The sequence below is a fragment of the Oenanthe melanoleuca genome, chromosome 9 (genome assembly GCF_029582105.1).
Source record: "Oenanthe melanoleuca isolate GR-GAL-2019-014 chromosome 9, OMel1.0, whole genome shotgun sequence".
NCBI classification, from domain to species: domain Eukaryota; kingdom Metazoa; phylum Chordata; class Aves; order Passeriformes; family Muscicapidae; genus Oenanthe; species Oenanthe melanoleuca.
Window position 1 is genome coordinate 4898833 of NC_079343.1, and position 25083 is coordinate 4923915.

Here is a 25083-nt window from a genome sequence, read left to right on the forward strand (position 1 = left end):
GAAATTTTGCTGCCACAACAGGTTGGAACTTCCTCAGAAGCAGCTGTACAGGGAAATCCTCAAGGCAGTGAGGCCAAGCATCTGGGAGAGACTGCAGGGTCCTTGAGCAAGGGTAAATTCAGCCAGGTGATGGAGGTCCACTCCATGCTTCTTCCTGACCTTCCACTTCCTAAATATCACCCCACTGAGCTCCACTTCTCCCAAGGGTCCCTCCCTGACCCATCCATGCTCTGTGTGTCTGGCACTGCTGAAACAAGGCTCCTCATCTCCTCCTGCTCATTCCCTGCTTTTCTCCAACCCCTAGCAGGCTGGTACTTGTGGAAAACTGGGCTAGGAAGAAAGTGGTGAGGGGTGGAGCAGAATGGGCAAACAAAGCATTGCCCTACAAAGGCATTCTCTGTAATAAGGCCAGGCCTCTTAGGGTGCTCTGTTCTTAACAGCAGGTCTGCCCTGCCATCTTCCTTTGTCCATGGAAACAAGTCCAGATTCCTATTTGGATGAGGGGTATAAAACAATAATAAATGAGGATATGCAGTTTTGTCTATGTTTTCCCCTTGGTCCTCCCACAACAAACTGCAGGTTCACTCTTCAGCAACTGCTGCCTTTCCTGTGGGCTCCCAGCCCAACCTTCCTGAGCTCTGCCCAAACACCCATTGCTATAAGATTCCCTTTTTTACACATTAAACTTGGCTTAAACGTTTTGGTTGAGCCAGGTGGAGCCATGCTAACAAATCATGGAGCCATTTAGGTTGGAAATGCCCTCTAGGATCAGGTCCAACTGCTCCTTCAGCACTCCCAGGTCAGTCACGTCCCCAAGTGCCACATTCTGTGAAATCCAACCAGGGATAGGGACTCCACACTGCTGCTCCAATGCTTGAACACCCATCCCATGAAGGAATTTTCCCTAGTATCCAATTTGAACCTCCCAACTTGCCCCAAAAGCATCGCCCTTGCCAGGAAGGGATTAAGCTTTCCATAATCTTTACGTTTCGTCTGATTCAAGCCCCTCTGTGCTCGGTGTCCCAAACCACCCTGGCGTTTCTGTGGGAGCTTTCCAGAGGGACCCACTGGTCCCACTGGTCCCACTGGCCGTGCTGGCTGCACCCCTGCCTGGAGGGAGAAGGTAAACAGAGAGCGAGGTGGAACAAACGGCTCTTGGTACCGGGCGAGGGAATTATCTCACCGAAACAGATAAAGGCAGGGGGAGGTTTGCCTGGTGCACCAGGGCTCTCCTGGCTGCTGGCCTGACGTGGGCAGTGCCTGCAGCTAAAAGTGCCGGGTGTGCTGGCCGCCTGCCCCAGAGCCGGCGTGCGGAGCTCGGCGCGCCCGGCACCATGTCGGTGACCATCTGCCAGTCCATGGGCTTCGTGGTGTCCGCCCTGGGCGTCGCTGGCATCGTTGCCTCCACCTGCATGGACCAGTGGAGCACCCAGGACCTGTACAACAACCCGGTGACCGCCGTCTTCAACTACCAGGGGCTGTGGCGCACCTGCGTGCGGGAGAGCTCCGGCTTCACCGAGTGCCGCGCCTACTTCACCATCCTGGGGCTGCCAGGTAGGGCTGCTGGAGCCAGGGGAGGGCTGGGAGGGACGGCCACAGTCTCCGTGTGGGTTTCTGTGGGCAACCCAAATTTCAGCCCAAAAGGACCTGGCGTGCTTGCCCCGTTTGGAAAGCGCGTCCTTGGAGATGCCGCAAGGCAAACCATGGCCAAGCTGAGGATCAGCAAAGCTCATCGCAGCTAATTGTGCATCCTGAGGTTTGTCCAGGCTGCTCCATGGGGAGGTTCGTCCCTTGTGCCGTGGCTCAGATTCCTGCCCCAGCTGTGTGGCTCTGTGTGGCGCTAATAGTCTTGTCACTGGAGAAGATCCTTTCCTAAGAGGATATGTCACAGTTCAGCTCACTGTATTTCTATTTGGGCTAACACCACCAGGCTGGATTTCTCCCTAATTCTCCTTTGGTTCCAGTTTTTTCTGCCACGGGAATCATTCCTGTCCCGGTTGTGCCCAGAGTATCTCGGGGTGCAAACAATTAGGTTACAACAGGATTATCTGGGGTTTCTTCTTGCCTTAATACAGGGAGAAAAAAGGCACTTAGGCTCTTATACCCATCTGGCCTCTGTGCTTTGATACAGCCAGAATGGAGGGAAGAAGCCAATTATATCAGGAAATCACTGCAGAACTTCTGCAAAATGGCATTTCCAAAACACACAGAGAGGGGCATTGTGCACAGAAATTGCTTCTCTCAAGAGAAGGCACAAATCAAACCAGTATAACCCAGTGTGGCTGTGGCCTCAGACACCAGCTGAGAGGTGTTTCATCCCCTGAGCTGTGTTTTTGTGCTGCTCCTCTCTGGATCCTCATTCCCAGCTGGCTGTGGTGCAGCTTCCCCAGGCAGGTGCCAGGAATGTCTCTGAGCATTATCATCCTGCTGGAGCTGTGGCTTGGAATGTCCCTGTTTGGACTGTCAGGTACAGAGATGCATTTTCCTAGAAGGACATGAGCCTGATCCTGCCTGGTCATCCAGCTGAGGGATGACATCCAAAGAAAGGTGTTTGTGCAGGGCTGAGCAGCTTCACCAAAGGAAAACTCAGGGAGCAAAGGGCAGGACAGGTGGGAAAACTCACTGGACTTGATCTTAGAGGTCTTTTCCAACCTTAATGGTTTCAGAAAGAGATTAAATTTACCATGCATGGAGTAAATTGAGATGTGAAAACCAAACCCTCCCCACACAGGTGCTCCCACTAGACACTGCAGTTCTTCCAGTTTTTGCAGTTCTTCTGCTCAAAAATCTTAAAATGGCAAAAACTGTAACTCTACGAAAGAAGCAATTAACCTTTTCCAGTTTCAGCTCTGGGAACCACTCCAATCTTTGAAGAAATCAGCATACTTGAGATTTGGGGGGTTTTGTTCTTTCAAAACACCTTTGTCGCTGACCTGAGCCCTACAGCAAAAAGCAGAACATTAGGGATGGTTTTTTTTGCAATTCCAAAACCTCCAGACTAGTGTCTGTCAGGTGGGTATTTATATTCCAAAATGGGAATGTTGAGGGGATGGATTTCCTGCATTAGCAGGATTTTTCTGCATTTAGAGGGGCTGCTGGAGTTCAGTCCTGGGGTGGAACAAGAGGGTCCCTAAAGCCTCTTCCAACCCAAACCCTCTGGGATTCTGTGTTTCCATGATTCCTCAGCTCCATCCCACAATTTCTGTTGATCCCTCCCAGCCACAGACAGAAATGAGCATCCTACCCTAAATAGTGGGGGTTTCTGATGAAGCCCTCATCCTAGAGGGGAATTCCCACTTGTGTTTGCCAGGTTTACTGCAGTCACCTACAAAAAGGGATATAAAAGAGCCCCAGGAATAAAGGACAACCATAAAAAATGAAGGTGGTGGATGCCTGAGCCCTGCAAAGTTGCTGTCCTCACCCTTAGTGGGCTCAGTGTGAGGGAATATGAATATTTATGTGCTTTGTCCCAAACGATCCTTTTCCTGACCAGTGCTACCAGCACTGCCCTACAAAACGAGGTGGAATTTCTCCTTTTCTTTTTAATGAACTGGGCTTGTTCTTCTGTAGTTTCCCCCCTCCCTGCTCCCGTTTTCCATCCTGTTATGGATTGTCTGACACTTGCAGTCTCTGGAGAAGCTGGAGCAAAGCCTCACGTCCCACTGCTGTGCTTTGTGGATTGGCTCTGTCTCCTATGGGCATTTCTTCCCACCCACCACCAGCAAAGGTGGTTCCCCAGCCAGAGGGGGCTGGAATGATGCTAAAAATCCTGTTATTAATTTGTTCAGATACCATTTAAGTGCACCATCCCCATGTTTATTTTAAGTGTGCGGCATCTTGATCTCCATGAAACCCCCCTCACAAACTCCCCCAGAGTTAATGGTTTGTCAGCATTTCCATTATCAACCCCTATTTATTATCCTGACAATGGCAATTTATATTGGGAACAATAGTGCCAGAGTGAATAAAAATAATAGGACTCTGGCAAAGCAGCGAGGTGACCCAAGCACATCGAGGAAGTTTTGGGTTCCAAGGTTTTTTTTTTACCTCAATCCCTCGCTCCCACAGCAAAGATTAAACTTGTCTTGCCCATCATCTATCTTCCATTTAGTTGGGAGTTTTAATTTCAAATAGATTGAGGGAAAATCAAGATAATAGATAGCAATGAGAAATTACCCAGGCAGTTTATGGCTCTGGCTGCTCAGCTATAAACAGTTGCTCTCTGGTGAAATGTGGTGCTGGAGGACTGGATGTATTTGTTCTGATTTTGCTTCCTCCTGTTGTTTTTTGCTCCTTGCTTTGGCCTGAGATGGTCTGGAGGACATAGTTGGAAACTGAGCACACAAATAAAGGATAAATAGCAAAATCTGAGCTGGGCAAGGCTGGTGGTTTCACCTTGTGTGGAGATCATGAGGTGATTTCTGCTCAAAGCAGAATTTTGCAGTTTCTCCCAGTTTTGCTGGACTGAAATTGCATGGGTGGTGATTTCCCTGGTTTCTGTGTCAGTGTCTTTTTTCCACACCTGTTCAGGGAACCTTTTCCAACAGTTTTTCCAAGGATGTTTCTCCCTCAGGTTCAAAGCTCTTTTTATGGGCTGAGATATCTTTGCTGTGGACCAAAGGGTTGTTGGCTTGAAATGGGAGAATATTCTTGCTTTTCCAATGGCAAACTTTGAGTGTCTGAGAGCAACTTCAACTTCTCCAACTGATAAAAATGCCCATGTTCTTAGAGTGCTCAGAGGGAAAAGAACTCATGGGAATGCAATCATGACTGCCCAGATTTTCCATAAATTTCAGTTTGGCTGGTGCAGGGTAGCAGCAGTGCATAGATGTTTCCCTAGGAAGCACCAACATTGGCTTCTCTGGATTTTTCCCTTCTATATTGATACTCTGACAAAGTTTTCTTTCATTTCATACAACCCACAACCATTTTGTGTCACAACCATAGCAAATAACCTGATTTTGGAGACAGGGCAGCCACTGGCCAAGGTGACAGCATCTCTTTTGCCTGGAACTATTCCATGCCCAAAATTTGTAAAGATGGGAAGTGCTAATTGCCATGTCATGATCCTCCACCAGTGATGGCCATGGCAAAGTCTCTTTCAAGGTCTGTTTGCTACTTGAAGTCCTTTCAGCCAGCCAAGTCAGCTCTGAATTTTGAAACATCTGCAGGCAACCGCTGTAACCTTCTTTAAGTCTTTTGAGGTCAAATTTTGGGTGCAGAAGGATTTAGGTGGCCCAGGTAAGCTGGAGACTTGATATATGCTACCAGGACATGTGTGAGGCTCTGATGAGTGGATCTGAGCTGGGATAGGGTCCTTCCATCACCCATTTTCCTCACTGAATTCCAGAAAGGTCATTCAGCCCTTCCTGTCGAGGAGCACACACTCATGGACCCTGAGGGGGTCCCAACAGTGGAGGGGCAGGAAGAGAAGGGTGGGTTTGCTCAGCCTGGGCCTGAGCAGGCTGGGCTGGTGTGAGCAGCTGGCAGGGTGTGAGCTGTGTTTGCAAATTTGAGAGCAAACATGAGCTGGAGGTGATTTTTGTGGGAGAGGCGGCGATAACATTCAGGAGCTGCCTGGGCCCGGGACCGGTTTGAGATAACACAGAGTCAACGCCTGGAGAGATAAAGCAACTATGAGCTGGAATAAAGGGGCACAGGGGAGTGGCCACAAAGCCCCCTTCTTTTCCTCATTTGGGTAAACCACTGGAGTTGTCATAATGCCCAGTGGGAGCCCTGTTCTCTGCTCCTTGGTGAGCTGCAGCCTCGCCGTTCCCCTTCCTCAGACACAGCCCAGCATTCCCACGTGGATTGGGAAACCCTCTGGCCAAGCATTCAGCCACTGGAGACCATCCACAGATTGCTTGGAGAGAGATTCCCATCCTTCAACCAGTCCTGGCTGTGGTCATCCCCATGGGGGGCTGGAGATGAGCATCAGGTTGTGGTGGAGATGCTCAGACTTGCTCCACAGCTTTCCTCTCACCCAACCCCTTCTTGGGTTGTGCTCTGAGCCAACAGTTCAGATGAAACTCCCAGGGGATCTTCTGTTATCTGGGAAAACGGGGTGAATGTATTTTTCCCTATAGTGGCCATCTCAGAAACAACCATTAAAAATAAGCTTAAAATCTGAATAGTTGAGAAAGGCAAAGGAAATGTGCTGGGGAGGGGTTGGGAAGGAAACAAGTTTGGATTTTGTCTCCAGAACTCTGCCTCAAGCATCCACTGAGGAAGGTGTGGGGGCTTTGAGTGCCCACTTTTTCCAAGGATGGTTCTAGTCAGAGCAGGAGAAATGGCAATGGGATAGCTGGAAGACACTTCAGCCAGTGCTTTTAGGGATGAGCAAACAGAAGCCCCCCAAAATAAAATAATTCTTCAAAGATGAGAACATGAGGAATGCTGAGCATGGCTGGGTGTTTAACTCTTAACTGAGGACTGCAGCATGACCATCAATAGCAGAATTCCTTCCTCAGCTCCATTTTTGGGGATGGCACATGAAGCTTCAGTGGGGAATGTCCAACCTTGTGTTGGTTTCTCTTATTTAGAGATATGGCTCCATCTGGCCCTTCAAATCAAAGCCAGACTGGTTCTCCTGGATTTTACTGCACACCTGGAGATTTTGGTGATGCTTTTTTGACTGTTCCACCATTTCTCTGGGGTTTTGATGCCCCCAAGTAAGAGCCATGATGAGAATCAGCATCTCCATGCTCAGGAGAAAATTCCATTCCCAAGGAAGGGATACTGAGGTGACAGACTGGACATGGGCACATCCAGGGATGGCTCTCTTTCCAATAGGTTTCTTGGGGGAGGATCAGCAGAGTTTGGGATGTGAAATACTGGAGAAAGAGAAGAAAAGGTCTCTGTTGGTTTGAGAGCAGCTCCTGCTGCACGTGGCCAGAACCAGCAGCCAGGTTGGAAAAGGAGTGGTGTGTCCCCTCCCACCAAAGGAAATGTGGATAGAGGGATGGAAGGGAATACTGCTGGTGTTCCTGTAACCACCCTGGTGTCCAACAGAGCAGGAAAAAACCCAACCATTTAAAATGTGGCAGAGGTATTGGGGGAGAAAACTGGCTAAAAAAATATTTTAGCCCCTTTAATTCTCCCCCTTCTCTTCCCTCTTCCTCCCAAGGGGTTATTTTTAGCTATGACCAGTCTGTGGGTTGATTTCTCTGTGCACTGCTGCACACACTTGGGAATAGGGGTTATGTCTCAAAGGAATATTGCTCCCTCTGACATGTTCTGATGGGGTTCAGCCCAGAAAAAGGGATGTGGGCCCTTATCACTGGATGGCCAGAAACAAGAAGTGAGTCCTGGGGTGTGGGAAGGACAGGAGTCATCCTGGAGAGCTTCTCAGAAGCATCAGGGCTTGGATGAAACCAGATTTTCTGGACTGAGACACAGTTCTGGCTCTGGGACCACGAGGGATGGGATGGAAGACTGAGCACCTTTTAGCACTTTTTGTCCTTCTGTCTGCCAGGTCCTTCTCATCCCTAGTTGTTGTGTCAGCTTCTAAGTCTTCTCCAGCCCTAATCTATCACAAATTATTATTCAAACTGAGGAATTCATCAGCATTCCCTGTTCTTCACAGAGGATGAGCAGCTCTTTACCTGTTTTTTTAGGGTTCCCTTCTATGGTTTTCATTCACTTTATTATTCTTGCTGGCAACTTTAGGTAGGTCGGAACTGCCCCTTCCTGTGATATAGACTTGCCAAAGTGACAACATTTGAATAAAACTGATGGAAGCAAAAGTATCTTGTGCCTGATCTGAGAAGTCTGTAATTGCCACAAAACATGGAATTGTGCTCTGGCTGCCTCAGCAGAGCCCCACAGGCTGAGGACTGTCCCTCCCTTTTGTTCTCCAGAAGGCAGGAGCAATATCCAGGGTGTAGTAACCCCACTGTAGCTCCTCCATGGACACAAATCAGCCTTTCCTCTCTTCCTGGTGGCTTTCACATGGCATCACATCCAGGTGCTGGTGTGGACAGTTTAAAGTAGGAATTTGTTTCTAGGTCAGGACTGAAGTAAGTCAATTGGAGGGGGATACTGGATAAGAATGCATGAGTGTGAAGCCTGGAAGGTCCTTGTACCTCACTGACTCCATTGGCAGAGTGGCACAGTGGATTTACACTGCTCCCATGAGCCCAGCACCACTGTAATAATGAATTTCCCACTTTTTACATCCCCCATTCCTTTCCCAGGGCCATCCCTCCAGTCAATAGAGACAAGCATCCCTCAGAAAGGCCATCTCCCCATGGTTCCTGTGCTTTCCTCTCTCCCACATGGGTGTCAGTGTGTCCTCAGGATGGCAGTGGGGATATGGGCAGGTGGAGAGCAGGGCTGGAGGAGCTTTGCTGGATCAGTTTGGGGCTCTTGGCTTGGTGCCCTGGGTTGTGCCATGATCAGCATCCAATGGAGGCTTAGTGAGGACACTGGGCTGGGCTGGTGGCCCCAAATCCTGTGACAGAGCCCTGTCTCTCATTGTGTGGACACCTCCACGGGCACAGATTGTCTGGTGGCATCAGCAGAGGGATGGGGAGGTGGTGGCCAGGGCCAGGTGCTGAATCCCTCTGGGGACACAGTCCTTGCCCTGTGCCAAGCAGGCAGGAGAGGCCCAATGGGCAGCAAAGGGTTTCAGGGGGCTGGCCAAGCCCCAAGTGGGTTGCCCAACACTCGTCAGAGCGTGGCTGCTTGAAAGAAGGACAAGCACTTCTAAAGGACAAAAGCTCCTATCTCCAGCCCTCCCCGGCAGCGAGAGTGAAACTGGACTATCTTGCAAAAACACTTTGAGCAAACAGCCCTCAGTGGAAGGCATCTGATAAGAGCAGCTGCAGGGCTGGTGGCCGGGCGCGAGGCCGGGGCGCCCATTCCCAGCGCGGCTGCCGGGCCGTGCCGCCGCTCCGCGCCATGCCCACCACCCTCTGCCAGGTGATGGGCTTCCTCCTGTCCTCGCTGGGCGTCGGGGGCAGCATCATGGCCACGGCCATGGACACCTGGAGCACGCAGGACCTCTATGACAACCCGGTCACCGCCGTCTTCCAGTACCAGGGGCTCTGGAGGAGCTGCGTGCGGCAGAGCTCCGGCTTCACCGAGTGCCGGCCGTACTTCACCATCCTCGGGCTGCCAGGTAGGGGCAAAGCCACTCCAGGTGTCGCCCAGGGGCTCTCCTGGAGCTCTGCACCTTTTTCATCTGAAGGGAGGAGCAGGTGTCTTGAAGCACTTTGCGAGGAATAACGTTTCCAGTGTTGTGTTGTGAGCACAAAAATAGGAGCGCATCTGTCGCCAAAATAACTTTTGTGGTGGGGATTTTTGGTGGAGCATGTGTGGGGGAGCTCTGGGTGAGCATCACGGGTTCAGCACCACTGCTGGCATAAATCAGCACAGCTCCACTGAGGTGAGGAGAGCGAGGATGTTTAACCCCCCAGGTATTGACCCCTGGAATGGAAACACAAGGTGAGGAGAGCGAGGATGTTTAACTCCCCCAGGTATTGACCCCTGGAATGGAAACACAAGGAGGTGAGGAGAGTGAGAATGTTTAACTCCTGAAGGTATTGACCTCTGGAATGGAAACACAAGGTGAGGAGAGTGAGGATGTTTAGCCCCCCAGGTATCGACCCCTGGAATGGAAACACAAGGAAAAGGGCTCTATGCAATTGTGTAGTGTTACAGGATAATGGAAATAATTGAAATGTGCTGTTTTTCCAAAGACAGAACTGGAATGGGAGAAATCTGCCAGTGAGAGGTGCAGGTAGGAAGGGCATGAAGGGGAAGGTGTGTTCAGTCATTCCCCATCACCTGGGCAGTGTCAGTGCCTGCAGAAGCAGAGTCCAGAGGCATATTGCTGTCCTGTTTGCTTGCTAATGTTCCCAAAAGAGCTGTTCTTCCCACCCCACTGCATGTGAGGGTATGCCAGTGCTCCCAGCCCAGCAGTAAATTTGGCCCTGGGAGCATTTCTCACTCCTGGTGCATAACCACAAAAATGTCCAAGCAAGCACTGCTGTGCATACACAGACCTTTTATAACTGTTGATCCAAGTGTGATGTGGGTTCCAGCTCTGTATCCTCAGGGATGCCATCCTCAGGGATGCCCTCAAGCTCTGCTGAGGACCTGTGATGGAATAAATGTGTCTCTGTGTACCCAGCTTCAGGATTGCCAGGTGAATTCTTTCCCGTTTGGAAGAGCAAACCTGATATTTAGAGTCACCTCTCCCATGGGATTTTTTAGTTTAAAGACTAAAAATTTGATTTATCCAACTATCTCTACAAAATGTTGCCCACTATATCTCTTCATAAAGCTGTGGGCAGGTGATTGTGTTTTAAATGAGCCATAAAGAAATGGGAACCATCATTCTGATGTCAATTTATCCAAATCAAGATTTTACTTTTTCAGTTATTTTTAAGTAATATGGCAATAAAGAAATGTGCAAAGCACTCACAGCAATTTCTGTTGTTAGAGATATCTTGTCAGATTTATCTTTATGAATCCATTTAATTGATTAATTCATTCAAAGGTATAGAAAAAATGTCGCTGCTGGGATTTGCTTAACTTAAACTCCAGCTGGAATTCACTTAATTTCCCTAAAATTTCTATATCCCATCAATCATTATGTGTCATAAAGTCAGATTCCACCTTTTTATTATGTATTAGCAACAGAAATGCAGGTGATGACTTTGAAATTTAAATGACTTGAAGCTGTTTTACTTCACTCACCTCTTACCACTCACAAGGGGGAGGAAGATGACTTTCCAGTTTCCTTTAACTCTGGAAAAAACAGGGATACAGGCAGTGGTTTCACTGGCATTTATTTTGGTGGAGAAGCTATTTCTGTTGGTGCTTTTGCTATTCCCTTGTTATGGAACACCAGCCCTTGTGTGGAAGCCAAGTTTATCCTCCCCCATGTGAAAGGTGTGTGCAAAAGGCAGGTTTGTAACTCCGGGGCTGTTTGCTTCCTACTGCTCCTGATACCACTTTTCCTTAGTCTCCCACTTTGTTTGTCTAAGCCCTTCCACTCCTTCCTCCAAGCAGAGGTCATTCACCTTTGGAAAAGCAGCTCTTTTCAGAGGGCTTTTAATGGATGCCAAAATTCCCTTGAAACTGCCGTGCTGCCTTTCCAAAGAGCTCCCATTCGAGTCCCGTGAGCCAAGTGGAGAGGCCTTCGTGCCACAGCAGGCCTGGGACAACTTCCTTCTGCTTTCCATCCATAACTCAGACTCCTGGAGGCAGGAATGGCTGCTGATGGTTATTTGGGATCTTTTCCTGTCGTGTCCTCCTGTGTTCCTCTCCCCTCCCTTTCCAGCAGCTCCTTTCGATGGAGATTCACGGCAGTGCTCCAGCAAAAGTGGAGCATCCTTGGCTGCTTGGCCTGGCCCTGCCTGTTGAGTCCTTCCATGGGCACTGGGAACACCTCTCCTGAGAACCAACAAACTCTCCTTGGTGGGATCTTTGTTTGGGGTTGAAAACAGCCCGGTGATGACACCCAGGAACCTGCAGGAAACTCCCAGGAGTGAAGCACTGTCTCGGGGACCACGATCTTCCATCATGATCCATAGTCTTGGATTACCAGCCTCTCCTGCCTGCCCTGAAACAAAAGCATTTGCAGAGAAAATTTGGTGGTTGCAAAGCCAAACGGAGATTGAAATTTCCTCCTCTTTCTGCTTCCCCATCAGGTGCTGCGGAACAACCTCCGAGGGCTGATAAGGCGTATCCGCCGTTCCCTGCTGGATCATAACTAATGAGCTTCTACCTGGGGGCTGATGAATGGGAGATTGAAAACCCCCGGCTCGTTAGCACTCGTTATCAGCTGATAAGGGCAAATTGAGTCATAAGAGCAGAGCTGAGGCGGTGGGACTGCCGGATGGGACGGGAGAAGCTGGTGTATTCCCGGCCTGTGGAATGGCAGCCCGCCCGCTTCCGCCAGCGCCGCGGTGCCAGCGCGGGTCTGCTCTGCTTCCTGACACCCCACAGGCCAGGAGAGCCTCCCAGGCACCCAGCACCCTCCTGGGAAGGGCTTACAAAGCCTTCTGCCAGCCTGGGCGAGGGCTCTGTGCTCCCCTGCTTGGGCACTGCAGTCACCCAGCACAGCGGTGACAGAGAATCCCTTGGGGTGTGGAACGTGTTTTCCACCTGTCACTCCATCACCAGCCCACTTTTTCTTCTCAGTCATGCCTGGGGAGAACCAGAGCCAGACCCAGGGCTGTGGCAGGGCAAGGAGAGGCTGCAAAGTGTCCCAGCCAAATCCCAACAGCCCTTGAAATGCCTCCCAGCTCCCCTCCAGGGCTCTGCCGCCGTCTCAACCGGGGAGGAGAAGGGTCTGGAAAAAGATGGGATACATGCCACCTCATTAGAGAATCACCTTGGTATTCAAGTGCTCTTTCCCCCACCACTTCTCCAGTTTTAAAGGTGCAAGCTTCCCCTTGTTTTCCCTTCTGCTTTTCTACTCCACCCAAAGGTTTTTGCCTCCTTTAGGCCTCAGCTCCCATGGGCATGACCCACCAGCATTCCCAGCTCATGGCACGCTGCTGAACAAGTTCAGGATGGGGGTATTTGGATGTTTTATTCATTAACATAGATTTATCCAGGACTGATGTTCCAAATAACCCTGGGAAGGAGATGGTGAGGGAGACTGGTGCCAGAGCTTTGATGCTCTCTCCTGCCCATGTAATATTTGTCAAGGTGATTTTTCTCTTTTCCAAGTGCCTTACTAGGGAGCAGGAACACACAGAACTGTATTTTGAGTCATGCAGTAGTTGGAAATATCCTGGATAGGTGGGTGGAGCTGTCTGCTTCCATTGCTGCCTGGGGAGGACAGAAGAGCCTCTTCCCAACCACTGTATTATGGAACAATCCATGCTTATCCCAGCTCCTCACTAACTCTTCTCCATTAATTTCATGACTGCTGCTATTGAACATTTCTAATAAAATGCTGCCTAAACCATCAAACTCTTTGGGAAGTTAAGTAAAACAGCTGCACTTCCAGAGGTAATACAGAGTAGATCCAGTGCCCATTTCCCAAAGCTTTCTTCTTTAATATTTCTATTTTCAGACAAAGGCAATCTTTGAAAATCCCCCAGACTCTGACAAATCCCATTTCAGTCACTCAGCCAGGCTCCTGCTGTTTGTTTTGCAGCGATGTTCCAGGCTGTGAGGGCCCTCATGATCGTGGGCATTGTCCTGGGAATCCTTGGCCTCTTCGTGTGCATTTTTGCTCTGAAATGCATCCGGATTGGGAGCATGGAGGACACTGCCAAAGCCAACATGACTCTGACCTCTGGCATCATGTTCATCGTTGCTGGTGAGTGGGAACTGTCGTGTCTTCCACATTGCATTTCCCTGGAATTGAGGACTGGGCAAGTCTTGGTGCATTTCTGAAGTTATTGGCATTGTCCTCCAGCCTGATTTCCTGGGATCAAGTGGTTTTTAACTCTGATTAGGAAAAAAAAAAAAAAAAAAAAAAAAATCTCTGGAAACCAGAAGTTTGTATGGACAAAACATGGAAGGCTGAAAAAACATCCCACAGATGGAGAAGGGAGTATATATCTGGATTTGTTTTATGTATGTGGTTGCCATATATTATTATAGCCCTTATTTATATAGAATATTTTTTCCAGTTTCAGACTTTATCGATAAGAGTTTTAGGAAGATTCCCAGGACGGTTGTAGCCTGGTGTGTAGGTTTTAAATACGAGGCTACAGGAATGCCCAGCTCCCTCAAACCTGCAAATGCTTAATACATCACTTACAGGTTTTCCTACATTATTTTTGAGATAAGAATGAAATGAAATCCATATCGTAACAAAGGTAAGGAGAATGTCCCTATTTAAAAATCTTCAAATCCCAATGCTTAATTTTCATTGGGATATGAGACACTCAACACAATTTCAATAAGTACAAGCTGGAAAGAAAAAAACACTTTCTGCCACACAGCTTTAATTTTGTATTTTACATCCATCATTTTAGAATCACGGAATCATGGAATGAGTTGGGTTGGGTTGGGTTGGGTTGGGTTGGGTTGGATTGGAAGGATCTTAAAATCATCCAGTTCCACCCCCTGCCATGGGCAGGGTCACCTTCCACAGGACCAGGGCTCCAAGCCCCATCCAACCTGACTTTGGACACTGTGGAAGGAAGAAAAAAACAAAACTGCCATAGGAGAGTTTTTTGCCAAATGTTTTGAACTTCAGCTCTTCTGGACACCTATCTATCCTTGGTCTTTAAGGTCCCTCCCAACCCCAACCAGTCTGTGATTCCATGTTCCAGTGTTCTGTGAATTCCTCTGGTGAGAAATACCAAAGGCTGGCCATCCCAGACATCCCTGTTTGGATGAATGGAAAAAGTGCCCACCTCCTGGGGCTGGTCTTCCTCATCTGGTGATAAACAGGCTGTGAACTAAAGACATCTCCTCTTTCACATGACAGAAAGTGTGTTTTCCCATTAAAATAATTCTGTCAGGGAATTTTTGGTCCACGTTTTTCACTGTAAAACAAATGTTTAAAATTAAATACTGGGTATTTTACACAATGATCTGTTTGTTAAACTCATTTGTATGACAAAACACATCAGGAGGAAGATTTCTGCTGGTCTGACTTGGGATAGTGTTGTGTAACATTGAATTCCTGATGGTTGATTTTAAATGCAAGGAAAACCTGGAAGAAAGTGTAACACATTGTGGGTCCCCCTTTGTGCTGAAGGGCACAGAGCAGTGTCTCACCCACCTTTCCAGAGGTGTGAGATGCTTCCCTGAGGCCCCAGCTGGCTTCTTGCACTGTGTGTGTCCTTCTGTCCCATGCCAGGCCTGTGTGCCATCACTGGAGTGTCCGTGTTTGCCAACATGCTGGTCACCAACTTCTGGATGTCCACCACCAACATGTACCAGGGAATGGGAATGGGAATGCAGAACGTCCAGAACAGGTGGGTGCTCAGCTGGCTCTGCATGCTCTGGGGTGGAGATCTCCCTCAGGGCTGCTGCTGAAGGACTGGCAAACTCTGGGAGGGTGTAGGGAAGATTGCAGGACTTGGAAGATTATTCTTAGGAGACAGAACCTCTTGTCTGGGCTGGAGACCAGCAAATGGGCTGGGATGTCTCTGTCCTTGCAGCTCAAGAGCGAGGTAGCAAGGCCATTGGGGTTCAGAGTGTTGGTGGGACTTCTGGGGACTTTTGGGGACTTTTGGGTACAGCTGTAGGGCCAGAGGGAGGTTGCCAGTGCTCAGTGTGTCTCGCAGCAGCAGACAGCGCCTGTCCCAGCCTAACCAGCCCCCCTGTTTTGCAGGTACACCTTTGGCTCAGCCCTCTTCGTGGGATGGGTGGCAGGGGGCCTGGCCCTCGTGGGAGGCATCATGATGTGCCTTGCTTGCAAAGGGCTCATCCCAGAGGAGTCCCGGTAAGCTGAGCTGGGTGCACGGGGGAAGGTACTGCAGGGTGTCCAGATGTCCCACAGCTGGCCCAGATCACACCCCTGTCGTGATAGTCCTTGTGATGATGGAAACAGAGTCCTTTAGGTTGGAAAAGAGCTTTGAGATCAGAGCCCAGCCATTAATTCAGCACTGTCAAGCCACCACTACCTGAAGTCCATGATTAGTGAGTTGCCCTCTGTGGGTCCAAAGTGAGAATTTGCCCTCCCTGACCCTGTGACTAACACACAAACAGAAGATATGAGAACCAACCTCAAAATGTGGCATTTGCACTGTGCTGGTGGATTCAGGCCCACGGATTGCAGGTTGCACAGCAGACCATTAGCAGGGGTAGATTGCATCAGCTGAGCCATGATTTATACGGAATCATAGAATTCCAGAGTGGTTTGGGTTGGGAGGGAAGTAAAGCTCATCCCATTCCACCCCTGCCACGTGCAGGGACACCTTCCACAGACCAGGTAGCTCCAAGCCTTGCCCAACCTGGCCTGGAACACTTCCAGGGATGGTGTAACATCACCAGGAATCTACTCCAACACAATCAGTTATTGCAGTGGGTCCATCACTGAATAAATGATTTTTTCGAGGGAAAGAAAGTGTATGTTTATAAAAGACCCTGAAAGGGGCTTGCAGCTTTCCATGGACGGTGGGCTGAGCTCTCTGAGTCCCTCCAAGTGGTGACACAGCACAAAGTTCCCTGAAACACGAGCACAGGGTGCAATGCTGGGCAGCCAGGGGCTGATGTTCCTCCTGTGTCTCCTTTCCAGCTACAAAGCCGTGTCCTACAACGCCTCTGGCAGGAACATCTCCTACAGGACGGGGCCCTACAAGCCTGGCCCGGGGTATGAAGCTGACCCAAAGGCCAGGAAGGGCATGGGATATGAAGAAGCTCCTCGGAGTGAGGATGGGAGACGCCCCTACCCTTCGAAATACGACTACGTCTAGCAGACCTCCTGGCCTTGAGCTGTGCTCTCTGATATTTTTAACTTCACCAGCAAAAAGTGCAGCAAACCAAGCAGTCTGTAAACAGGATTGTGTTTTCTAGCAGGTTTTCTCTACTCTGAGGTTGCATCTTTGTTGTGAGCATCAGTTTTACTCGACTGCTCATGAGTATTAACAGCACCACCAGGTCTGTGAGTAAAGTTAAAACAAGAAGTGCTCTCAGAGTAGAACATTTTGCTCCTATTTTCTGTATAAACTGATATCTGGGAGCAATGCCTTGTGCCCTTTCTAAATTGCTCAAATAGTGAAAATCCCCCTTTGATAATCGCTGTGTATTTGAAATAAATTCAGTTGTGTCCCCTTGGCTGTGCCCAAAGCAAACAGAGCCGGTGGTCAGGGCATTTTCCTCCCTGGTGACTTCTCTACACAGTCCCACCTTTGCTTTGCTGGCTGTACTCCAACTCTGATCTGTTCTGATATTTAATCTGATTTGTGTTTGCTGGAGCCTGTGATAGCAAAGTGTATTTATTTCTTTGGATCTCTCCAGGGAGTGTGCATAATCCATTGTTATTCCTGCTCTAATAGCTCCGTGTGCCACCGGTGCTCCCGCAGATGTCGTCGTTAATGGAGCCAGGAGAATTTCCCATTTAGAATTAATTAGAGGTACCTTTGGAGCAGGAATCCCGGGGAGCATGAGATGTGTAACTCCACACTGACATCAGGGCTTCCCTGTGGTAATTCTCCCCCCAGTGATGGGAAGATTAATCCACTCTGTAGTGGAATGTTGCCTCCTCCAGCCAATCCATCAGAGAGGGAGTTTATTTGAAGGGGGAACTGTCAGAACTTTTGTAGGAAGAAACAACTGTGAGCTCTTAGCAGGTCCTCCCACCTGGCTCCAGAGCACATCCTAAAAAAGCTCTAGACAATGCCAATGAATAGAAAAAAGGGATAAATTAGAGAGAAGAAAGGGGTCCAGACCCTCCAGAATAACCATTTTAATGGCATCTGCAGTGGGCTTGAGCACCACCCCTCAGGGTTACAAATTCTCTGAAGGAATTCAGTTCAGGTGAAATTGTTTTGGTGAAATGCTGGTGTTCCCTGAGTGTTTGATATCTTGGAGGGATCAGAATCTACAGCTGAACACTTCTGCAGAGTTGGACCTTTGGAAAGTCAAGTTACCACCAGCTGCTCTGTTTTTAAAATATTGCTATTCTTTACTATGGTTTGTATCTCTCAGTATAAACTTATTTTTTCTGCTTTTTTTTTTTTTTTTTTTTTTTTTTTTTTGCCTGCTGGATTTTATTTTTTGCTTGTTTGTTTTGTTGGTTGTTGTTTTCTTTTTTTTTACATGAATATTAAAAAAAAAAAAGAGAAAGTCTTAAAGACCAAAATCACAGTTTCCAGTTGTTCTCTTCTTGTCAAAATCATCAGCTCCAACTTTCCTGGAGCCAAAGCCCCCAGCTCATGTTCTTCATGAACTTGGGAGGAATATGGATGCAGATGGGTGGTTGAGGGAAAAGGGAAAAGATTTGGGTGTTGTATTTCCTTAGTAAGATATAATGAGTCACACAATGAGAGAAAATATCAGAAAATCAGATTAATAATTATTGGGGGAGCCCAACTCAGTGATGTGATGAAGTCAGAGATCCTTGGTGGGACCCTGATCTTGCTGAGGAGTGGAGTCCAGCAAGTTTCAGGGCAGAGATTAAACACTTCTAAACACTTTACTGTTCTTAGCAGGGCAGAAAAATTGTGGGTATGTTCTCAGCCTCCACTGGAAAGGGGCTGAAAAGCCCAGGAATGTTTGATTTAGATAGGAAACACATAAGTGGTGCTGAGGGAAAGGTACACAGGGGACTGCAAAAGGCAGGAAAACACCCAGAAAAATTCAAAATGCAGATTCACGACTGACTTAGAACTAAAAAAAATTCCCAAGGAAACAGCTTTGAAAGTTACATTTTATTTTTCTGCTGCACAAATTCTGTGAGAGAGTCCCCGAGCCGGCTATCTGCCGGTCACACTTTGGTGTGTGCAGCCGTGTAGATGACAAGATTAGGGGCAGGAGCCGTGTGGGGAGCTGAGAGGGCTGTACCCAGGAATTCCTGCTCCTAATCTTCCCACATCAGTTTTCATTTCCTTGCCTCGCAAATCTCGCAGGATGGAATATTCTAATGTAGTGAACTCCAGTGAAAAAATCCCGTTCTGGAGGAGAGAATCGTTTATTTATGAGCCTGGTGGTGCTGTAGCTACACTTGGTGTTACAGCTGCTCCTGTGTTTGTGGCCCCAAGGGATCTTATCTCGTGCTTGGCACCATGGAGGGTGGTGAGCATCACTGTTGGGAATGACACTGGGAGAATCCACATCCAAAACCATGGAACTGCAGAGAGAACTTGGGGTTTGGACCTGGAGCTGCTGGAGAGTCCAGAGGAGGCACCAGGATGAGCAGAGGATGGAGCAGCTCTGCTGGGAGGAAAGGCTGGGAGAGCTGGGATTGTTCAAATGGAGAAGCTTTGGGGTGACCTCATTGTGACCTTCCAGTACCTGAAGGAGTCAACAAGAAACATGGAGACAGAATATTTCCAAGGGATGGAAAGGACAAGGGGAAACTGAAAGAGGGGAGATTTAGGTTGGATATACAGAAGAAATTCTTGGCTGTGAGGATAGGGAGGCCCTGGCACAGGGTGCCCAGAGGAGTTTAGGCTGCCCCTGGATCCCTGGAAGTGTCCAAGGCCAGTCTGGACAGGGCTTGGAGAAACTGGGAAAGGGGAAGGGAAGTTTCTGGGAAGGGAAGTTTCAGGGAAGAGAAGTTTCAGGGAAGTTTCAGGGAAGGGAAGTTTCAGGGAAGTTTCAGGGAAGTTTCAGGGAAGGGAAGTTTCAGGGAAGTTTCAGGGAAGTTTCAGGGAAGTTTCAAGGAAGGGAAGTTTCAGGGAAGGGAAGTTTCAGGGAAGTTTCAGGGAAGTTTCAGGGAAGGCAAGGCAAGGCAAGGCACTTGCCCAGGTGCTGCCTGGGGACCATCCTGGGGCCACCCAGCCCAAGCACAACCTCTGTCCCCACCCCATGCATTGCAGGGAGACACTCCACCCCCAAGGATGTGAATCTGGGCTCTGAGATCCATGGCATGGGGCCAGAGCTGCTGGAATGGGCAGCACGTGTGGAGCACACAGAGCTGGACCAAATCCATCCTGCCTGGCTGTGGGCTGGGAGGAGCAGGTCTGTGCTTGCTGGGCTGAACTGGGCTTGCTGGTTTGACCAATTGATCAGCAGCAAGGAGGTTTGGGCCTCTGGAGTTGCTTGGCTGAGTAGAATCTGGAAAAAACCAGATCCCAGAGAGTGCAGAACACGTGGGCTGTGAGTAAATCCAGTGTTTCCAGCTGCTGCTCCTGGGAGGGAGGGAAGAGAACCCTCTCCCACCTTTTATTTTGCCTTTTTTGACTGTCAGCTGCAAGGGATGGATTTGGTGGCACTTGTAGAACCAAAGGAGATGAGTCAGGGAACTCAGGAACAGTTGTTGGGGTTTTGCTTCCATCAATTTGATCGTCCTCTAAAAAATGCATTTCCTGCTCAGAGGAGCTAATTAAATCTAGGCTTGTCTAATAAAGCCAAGCTTGCAAAGGCTGGGTGCATTATCTGACAGCCCTGAGCAGGTTCTTCCCAAGCCCCTGCAACATCTGGAGTGGGTGAGAGCTGGCTGGATTTGCATGGAATTTGACCAAGGGACAAACTGGAGCTACAAATTGGACTAGGAGATAAGAACTCTCCTGAAATCTATATGCAATTAAAAGCCCAATCTTCCTCCCTATAGTGACAAGGTTATTGCTTTTATGGAGTTGAACAGAGATGAATGAGTCTATGGATTAATGGCACTAAGATTTATGGCACTGTGCTTGCCCCAAATATTATGGGAGAATAGCTCTCTGGGTGAGATATTCCAGCTGAATAAATTTGATAGGATTTTTATTTTCCTTTATTATGTTTTTTCAGCTTTGGGAGAGCTGTGCTGCATTCAGAGCTTGTTAGTGCTGTGGGATGAATATTTACTGATATCCGCTTGGTTATTCATGATTTATAAAAGTATTACCAGTAACAGGAGCCCATGAAAAAAAAAAAGTCATGGGGAAAAACAAACCCCACAAACTCACTGATTTGTGTGATTTCTCCTTCATTTAATTGGCCAGGTCTTTATCTTGCTGGCTCTGGGCTTGTCTTACTTTTCCCTGAGATTCCAGAGAGGATAAAGCCAAAGGAGTCACTTGTGGCAGGAGAAATGAGGTGTCAGCAGCTGGTGGAGACCATGGAAAACCCTCTGTGCTGTGCTGAGATAAAAAATTAAAAAATTAGGAAGGGTCAAATAAAAACCTGTGGGAATTTAAGGAGAGCAGTTTGGAAGGGATGGAGTTACACACCAAGGGCAGGGCAGAAGGGTGAGGACAGGGAAAACCATGCCCAGGAAAAACCAGGGGTGTGGGACAGGCCCTGCTCCTCCAATCCTGTCACCCCCTCCGTGGAACAAACTCTCACTGCCACCTGTAACTTCTTACAGGTACAAAGGGTTTTTCTGCTTATTTGTGAACAGTTGTGCTGAAAACATTTTTATTTTATTTTTTTAATTTTTAGAGGAATTAAGTTAGCTCCCCTTGTTCTGCTCAGCCCCACTTGTGTGTGTCCTGTTTCCTAATATAAAAACCCACCTGGAAATGTAGGAAATAGAGAGGGGTAAGACTAAAAAAAAAATGGAATGGGTTAGAAAAGAGAAGAGGAATTGAGTGCCAGTTTTCAATCATCTTCAAATTCTTGAAAAATTTCGTACCTTGAGGAGACCAAGCTCATAAATGCTCTGCTAGAAATGTCCAAAATAGAGACAGAATTAGGAAAATGAATTTAATTCACACAGATGAGCTCTAGAAGGGAGCTGAGGAGGCGGCCATGTCCACAGTGCAAAGAGTCATCCCTGGGGCTGGATTTCCCACTGATTCCAGGAGGGAAGGAGGGAGGGCACAGCAGCTGTGGCTGGGCTCTGTCCAAGTAAATTCAAGTTCCCCCTGCAGCAGAAAATGAGGCTTTTCCCATCACCTTCTGGAGTTTGGCAGAGAGGAGAGTGAGGCAAGAGGAGAAAGAGGAAAATGAGGAGAAGGAAAGCTGCTAAAGACTCCAGAAGCCCCACAGGAGTGTGGAGAGCTGCCCCCAGGCTGTGGGATGCCACATCCCATGGGAAGGGGTCCTGCCTGTGCCCTGGGGATGTCCAGAGCTGCTGGCACCACCAGCCCCTCTTATTGCTTAGTGTGTGATGAAGGGAGAGGAGAAATCACACCTAGGAAATGCCATTTATCCTCCTCGGTGACAGGTCCCAGACCTTGGGGATGCTCGAAAGGAGAGCCCTGGAGCAGCCCTGGGCGGCTGCTCTCGTTCCTGGTCCTGTGGCACCATCCAGTGGCTGCTGGCAGAGCGCTGCCACCTCCCTGTGTCCCCTCCCCGGCATCCCTGGTCCCCAGGGAAGGCTCTGACAGATTTGGAGAGGCAGATCTGCAGGAGAAATCCTAAAATAATTAAAGCCAAGAGGGTCAAACACCATTCCTCTACTTCCATGGCTTGAAAAAAATCTTCGTTTTTTACTTTGAATTTGCCAGACTAAGACCTGGAAATTCATTTTTATTGCAATAAGGAAAATAAACTTTCCCAGTGTTTCTGCCAGGCCTTCCTTGGGTAAAATCTTCGTAATTTTTTTTTTTTCTTTGCAAGAAGCAATTTAATTCTGACACTGCCACCACTGTAATTACACCAGTTCTTCTCATAAAGTGAGGTTGTTTTAAATCCTCTTTTAGTAATTCCATCATTTCACCATTACATCACTCCAATTATCTCTAGATTTGTTTCAGAGAGTTTTTCCCAAGTTAATTCTCTGGTAGTTACTCTTTTGTTCCCAGTTGCATGAAAAATGATTTTTTTTCTCCCAAAAAAAAGGGTGAATGGACAAACATTAGGGAAAGCTGGATGAAGGGCCAAGGGCCACATCTGCTGCTGTTGGTTTGAATTCCCAAACTCTTCCCTGTGTCTCTGCTGATGGGCAGGAGCTGGGAAGAATGTACCACATGACTTTTCTTTTTATAATTTTAATATAAATGATGTCCAAAAGCATCCCCGTGGGTTTACAGAGGATACCTGGAGTTTCTTGGCTGGTTTTGGGCCTTGCTGAGCTCACACAGTTTCCCCTGCTGGGTGATCTCTGTCTCAGCACCCAGGGGTTTTTCCAGGAGCAGTGTGGATGTGGCTGTGACCCAGCCCCACATTCCCCATGGGCAGACCCATCACATCCACTGCCCTGGCTGCTGGAACATCCAGCAATTCCTGCTTGGGCCTGCTCTGTGCTCAGTGTTGCTCTGCTGCTGCTTAAAACCAATCCCTCAGCTCCTTAAATCCTATAAATCCCACTCCTCTTGCTCCTGGAGCAAGCAGCTCACTCCTCTTCCTCACCTGCTCTTGGACTCCTCTGCTGCCACCTCATTCCCACCCTTCTCTGCATTCATGCCCACTTGCTCCAAGTTTTTATTTTATACCTTTATTACTTTTGTTTCCAAACCCCAAGACAATTTTTTCACCCCCATGCCCAAGGTTCAGGGAAGGCACTAAGGATAAATTCCATGTTTGTCCCCAGTCCCACAGAGTGGGTAAAGCCCTCAGGTTGCTTTGGTTTGTTGTTTGAGTTATCCCATGTGGGCAGGGAGTCCTCAGGAAAGTCCTGTGCCAAACAAACCCTCCTGGGGTGGGTTCACCCACATTTGAGAACTTCCAAAGGTGTTGGGGCAGCACCTGGAATACTCAGGGCCAGGGAGCTGCCTGGAGACCAAGGGGATCTGATGGGACTCATTCCTCCACGGAATGGGTGGAATTCCACAGGTCCTTGGTGGGGTTTCTGCCTCTGCAGGTCTGCAGGATGCTCCAGGGAGTGCTGGGGGGTTTGGAGCAGCCTCTGCTCCAAGGAGCAGCTTTGGGACCAGCAAAGGTTCAGCCCTACTGCAGCTGATGCCCCTCCAGGGACCTGGGGGCTTTGGGATTTGAGCTGGGAGAGAGCAAGGAAATTTTGTAGGAAAAGGGATTTGCAAGCACTGCCAGAGCTGTATTTCACCCTGCTCTGGTTTTGGGAACAGGCAGTGTTGTTTGTTTTTTTTAATACTCCCTGCTTTTCCCATCCCACCCATCTCTCAGAGCATCCTCCGAGCTGCAAGCCCTGCCCAAATCCCAGGAAAGGTCCCTGACACCCATCATTTCCCAGCTGCACACATCCCAACACACAGCCCATGCTTGCTGAAGGGTCAATTTTGGGAATTTTCAGGCTATAGGGAATGTGCAGCATTTTCCCTAGGGAGTTATTTACAGCTCAAGGGCGTTTTGTGACCACGAATGTCCTGAGGATGTAAAATATGAGAAGAGAAGGGAGGGGTGTGGGTCTGGCTTTGGGCACCTCTGCTGCCTCCCACACCCCAGCAGCATTCCCAAAAAGTGAAACAAACCCAGGAATGCTCCTCAAAAACACCTCCAGGAGACATCCACGGGAAAAGTCACCGGGTCACTGCTTCTCCTCTGTGCTTTGGGCACCCGAAGCAGAAGTGGTGCCGTGCTCTGAGGCTGGAGCATCCCCGGCTGCCCGTGTCCCTGCGCCCTGCTAGGTGGTGGTGTTGCATCGCAGCCAGATCGGGAATGCTCCCAGGGAGAGCTCTTTGAGATGCCTGGCGTGAAGAGGGTGAATATCCCCTTGAAATCCCCGTGCCAGGCTGTGCCCTCACACTCCCTCCTTCCCGCAGGGAGAAGGAGCTCTGGGAAATGAAGCACAGGAAATGCTGCTGGAGAGGCAGAATTGCTGGAGAGATCCTAAAGGCAGCCTCAGAGGTGGGAGCAGGGAGGTTTATTCCCCGTGTGACCCTGTGGGTCTGCCCCCACCATCCCATCTGCCTCTCAGAGGGGCATTTTTCCAGATGTGGGTGGGTTTTTACTGCTGTTTGGGTGGCTCCTCCCTGTGGACACTGCTCGTGGAAAAATCCAATCTGGATTTTCCCCAGCCTGATGACTTTTCTCAGCTCCAGCTCGAATCTTTCCCAAGTTGGGGATCTTTCACAGAGACAAAACAAGGGAAGGCAGAAAGAAAACACAGATTAACACCTGGTGTTGACCACCGAGCAGTGTGAGTGTCTCGTGATATTTTGCATAAGGCAAGTTTTCAAAGAGGTGTTGCCTTCTTGGACCAACGAGCCTTTTCCACTTTGGTTTCCATGATCTCCCTTATATAAATGCCATGGCTTTTCAATAAATCACTTCTTCTTGCTGTTTGGAAGGAGTTTTGTTGCTGTGTTCTTTTGCTGTTCCCCAGCCCCTCAGCAACACCTCCCCATAAAAATAAAACCATTTTGGGGGCAGATTTTGTGTCCCTGGAGCAGCTCAGGGCTGGTGGCATGGAAAGGACAGACTGACCCACAGGCTCTCCAGCTTTTCCTCCAGCATATCCTCCAGGATGGGGTGGCACTGCCCCCAGAGTTTGGGTTTCTCTGCAGGGCTTTCATCCTCCCTGAGGTGGGTGCTGGTACCAGTGCAGCAGGGACTGGGCAGGGGCTGGGGGGCCCTTCTCCCCTTGATGGGTCCCAGCAGCCCCAGAGTGAGGAGTTCCTTCTTCTCACAGCCTACATCCCTGTAAGAAGGAGCAACTTCCTCCCCTAATTCAATTAATTCCTGCCCACAGCACCTGGGGCTGGGAAG

The 25083-nt window shown here is 48.9% G+C and overlaps 1 protein-coding gene across 2 annotated transcripts; it reads left to right on the forward strand.

Moving 5' to 3' along the window:
* The first annotated feature begins 1334 nt into the window (after positions 1–1334).
* CLDN18 (claudin 18) lies at positions 1335–17735 on the forward strand. 2 transcript variants are annotated; one of them, XM_056499178.1, is made up of 5 exons: positions 1335–1554; positions 13121–13285; positions 14783–14900; positions 15260–15370; positions 16166–17697. In XM_056499178.1, the coding sequence occupies exons 1-5, from the start codon at positions 1335–1337 to the stop codon at positions 16341–16343; spliced, it is 792 nt and encodes a 263-aa protein (XP_056355153.1). In that variant the 3' UTR covers positions 16344–17697. The 2 variants fall into 2 exon arrangements, with proteins under 2 accessions (XP_056355153.1, XP_056355152.1); XM_056499177.1 differs by lacking the exon at positions 1335–1554 and adding an exon at positions 8684–9121 and having other exon boundaries at positions 16166–17735.
* Positions 17736–25083: the final 7348 nt, after the last annotated feature.

Coding starts and splice junctions, on each gene's coding strand:
- CLDN18 (XM_056499178.1), top strand. CDS start 1,335: ATGTCGGTGACCATCTGCCAGTCCATGGGCTTCGTGGTGTCCGCCCTG. Junction 1,555..13,120: donor CACCATCCTGGGGCTGCCAG/GTAGGGCTGCTG, acceptor TTTGTTTTGCAG/CGATGTTCCAGGCTGTGAGG. Junction 13,286..14,782: donor CATCATGTTCATCGTTGCTG/GTGAGTGGGAAC, acceptor GTCCCATGCCAG/GCCTGTGTGCCATCACTGGA.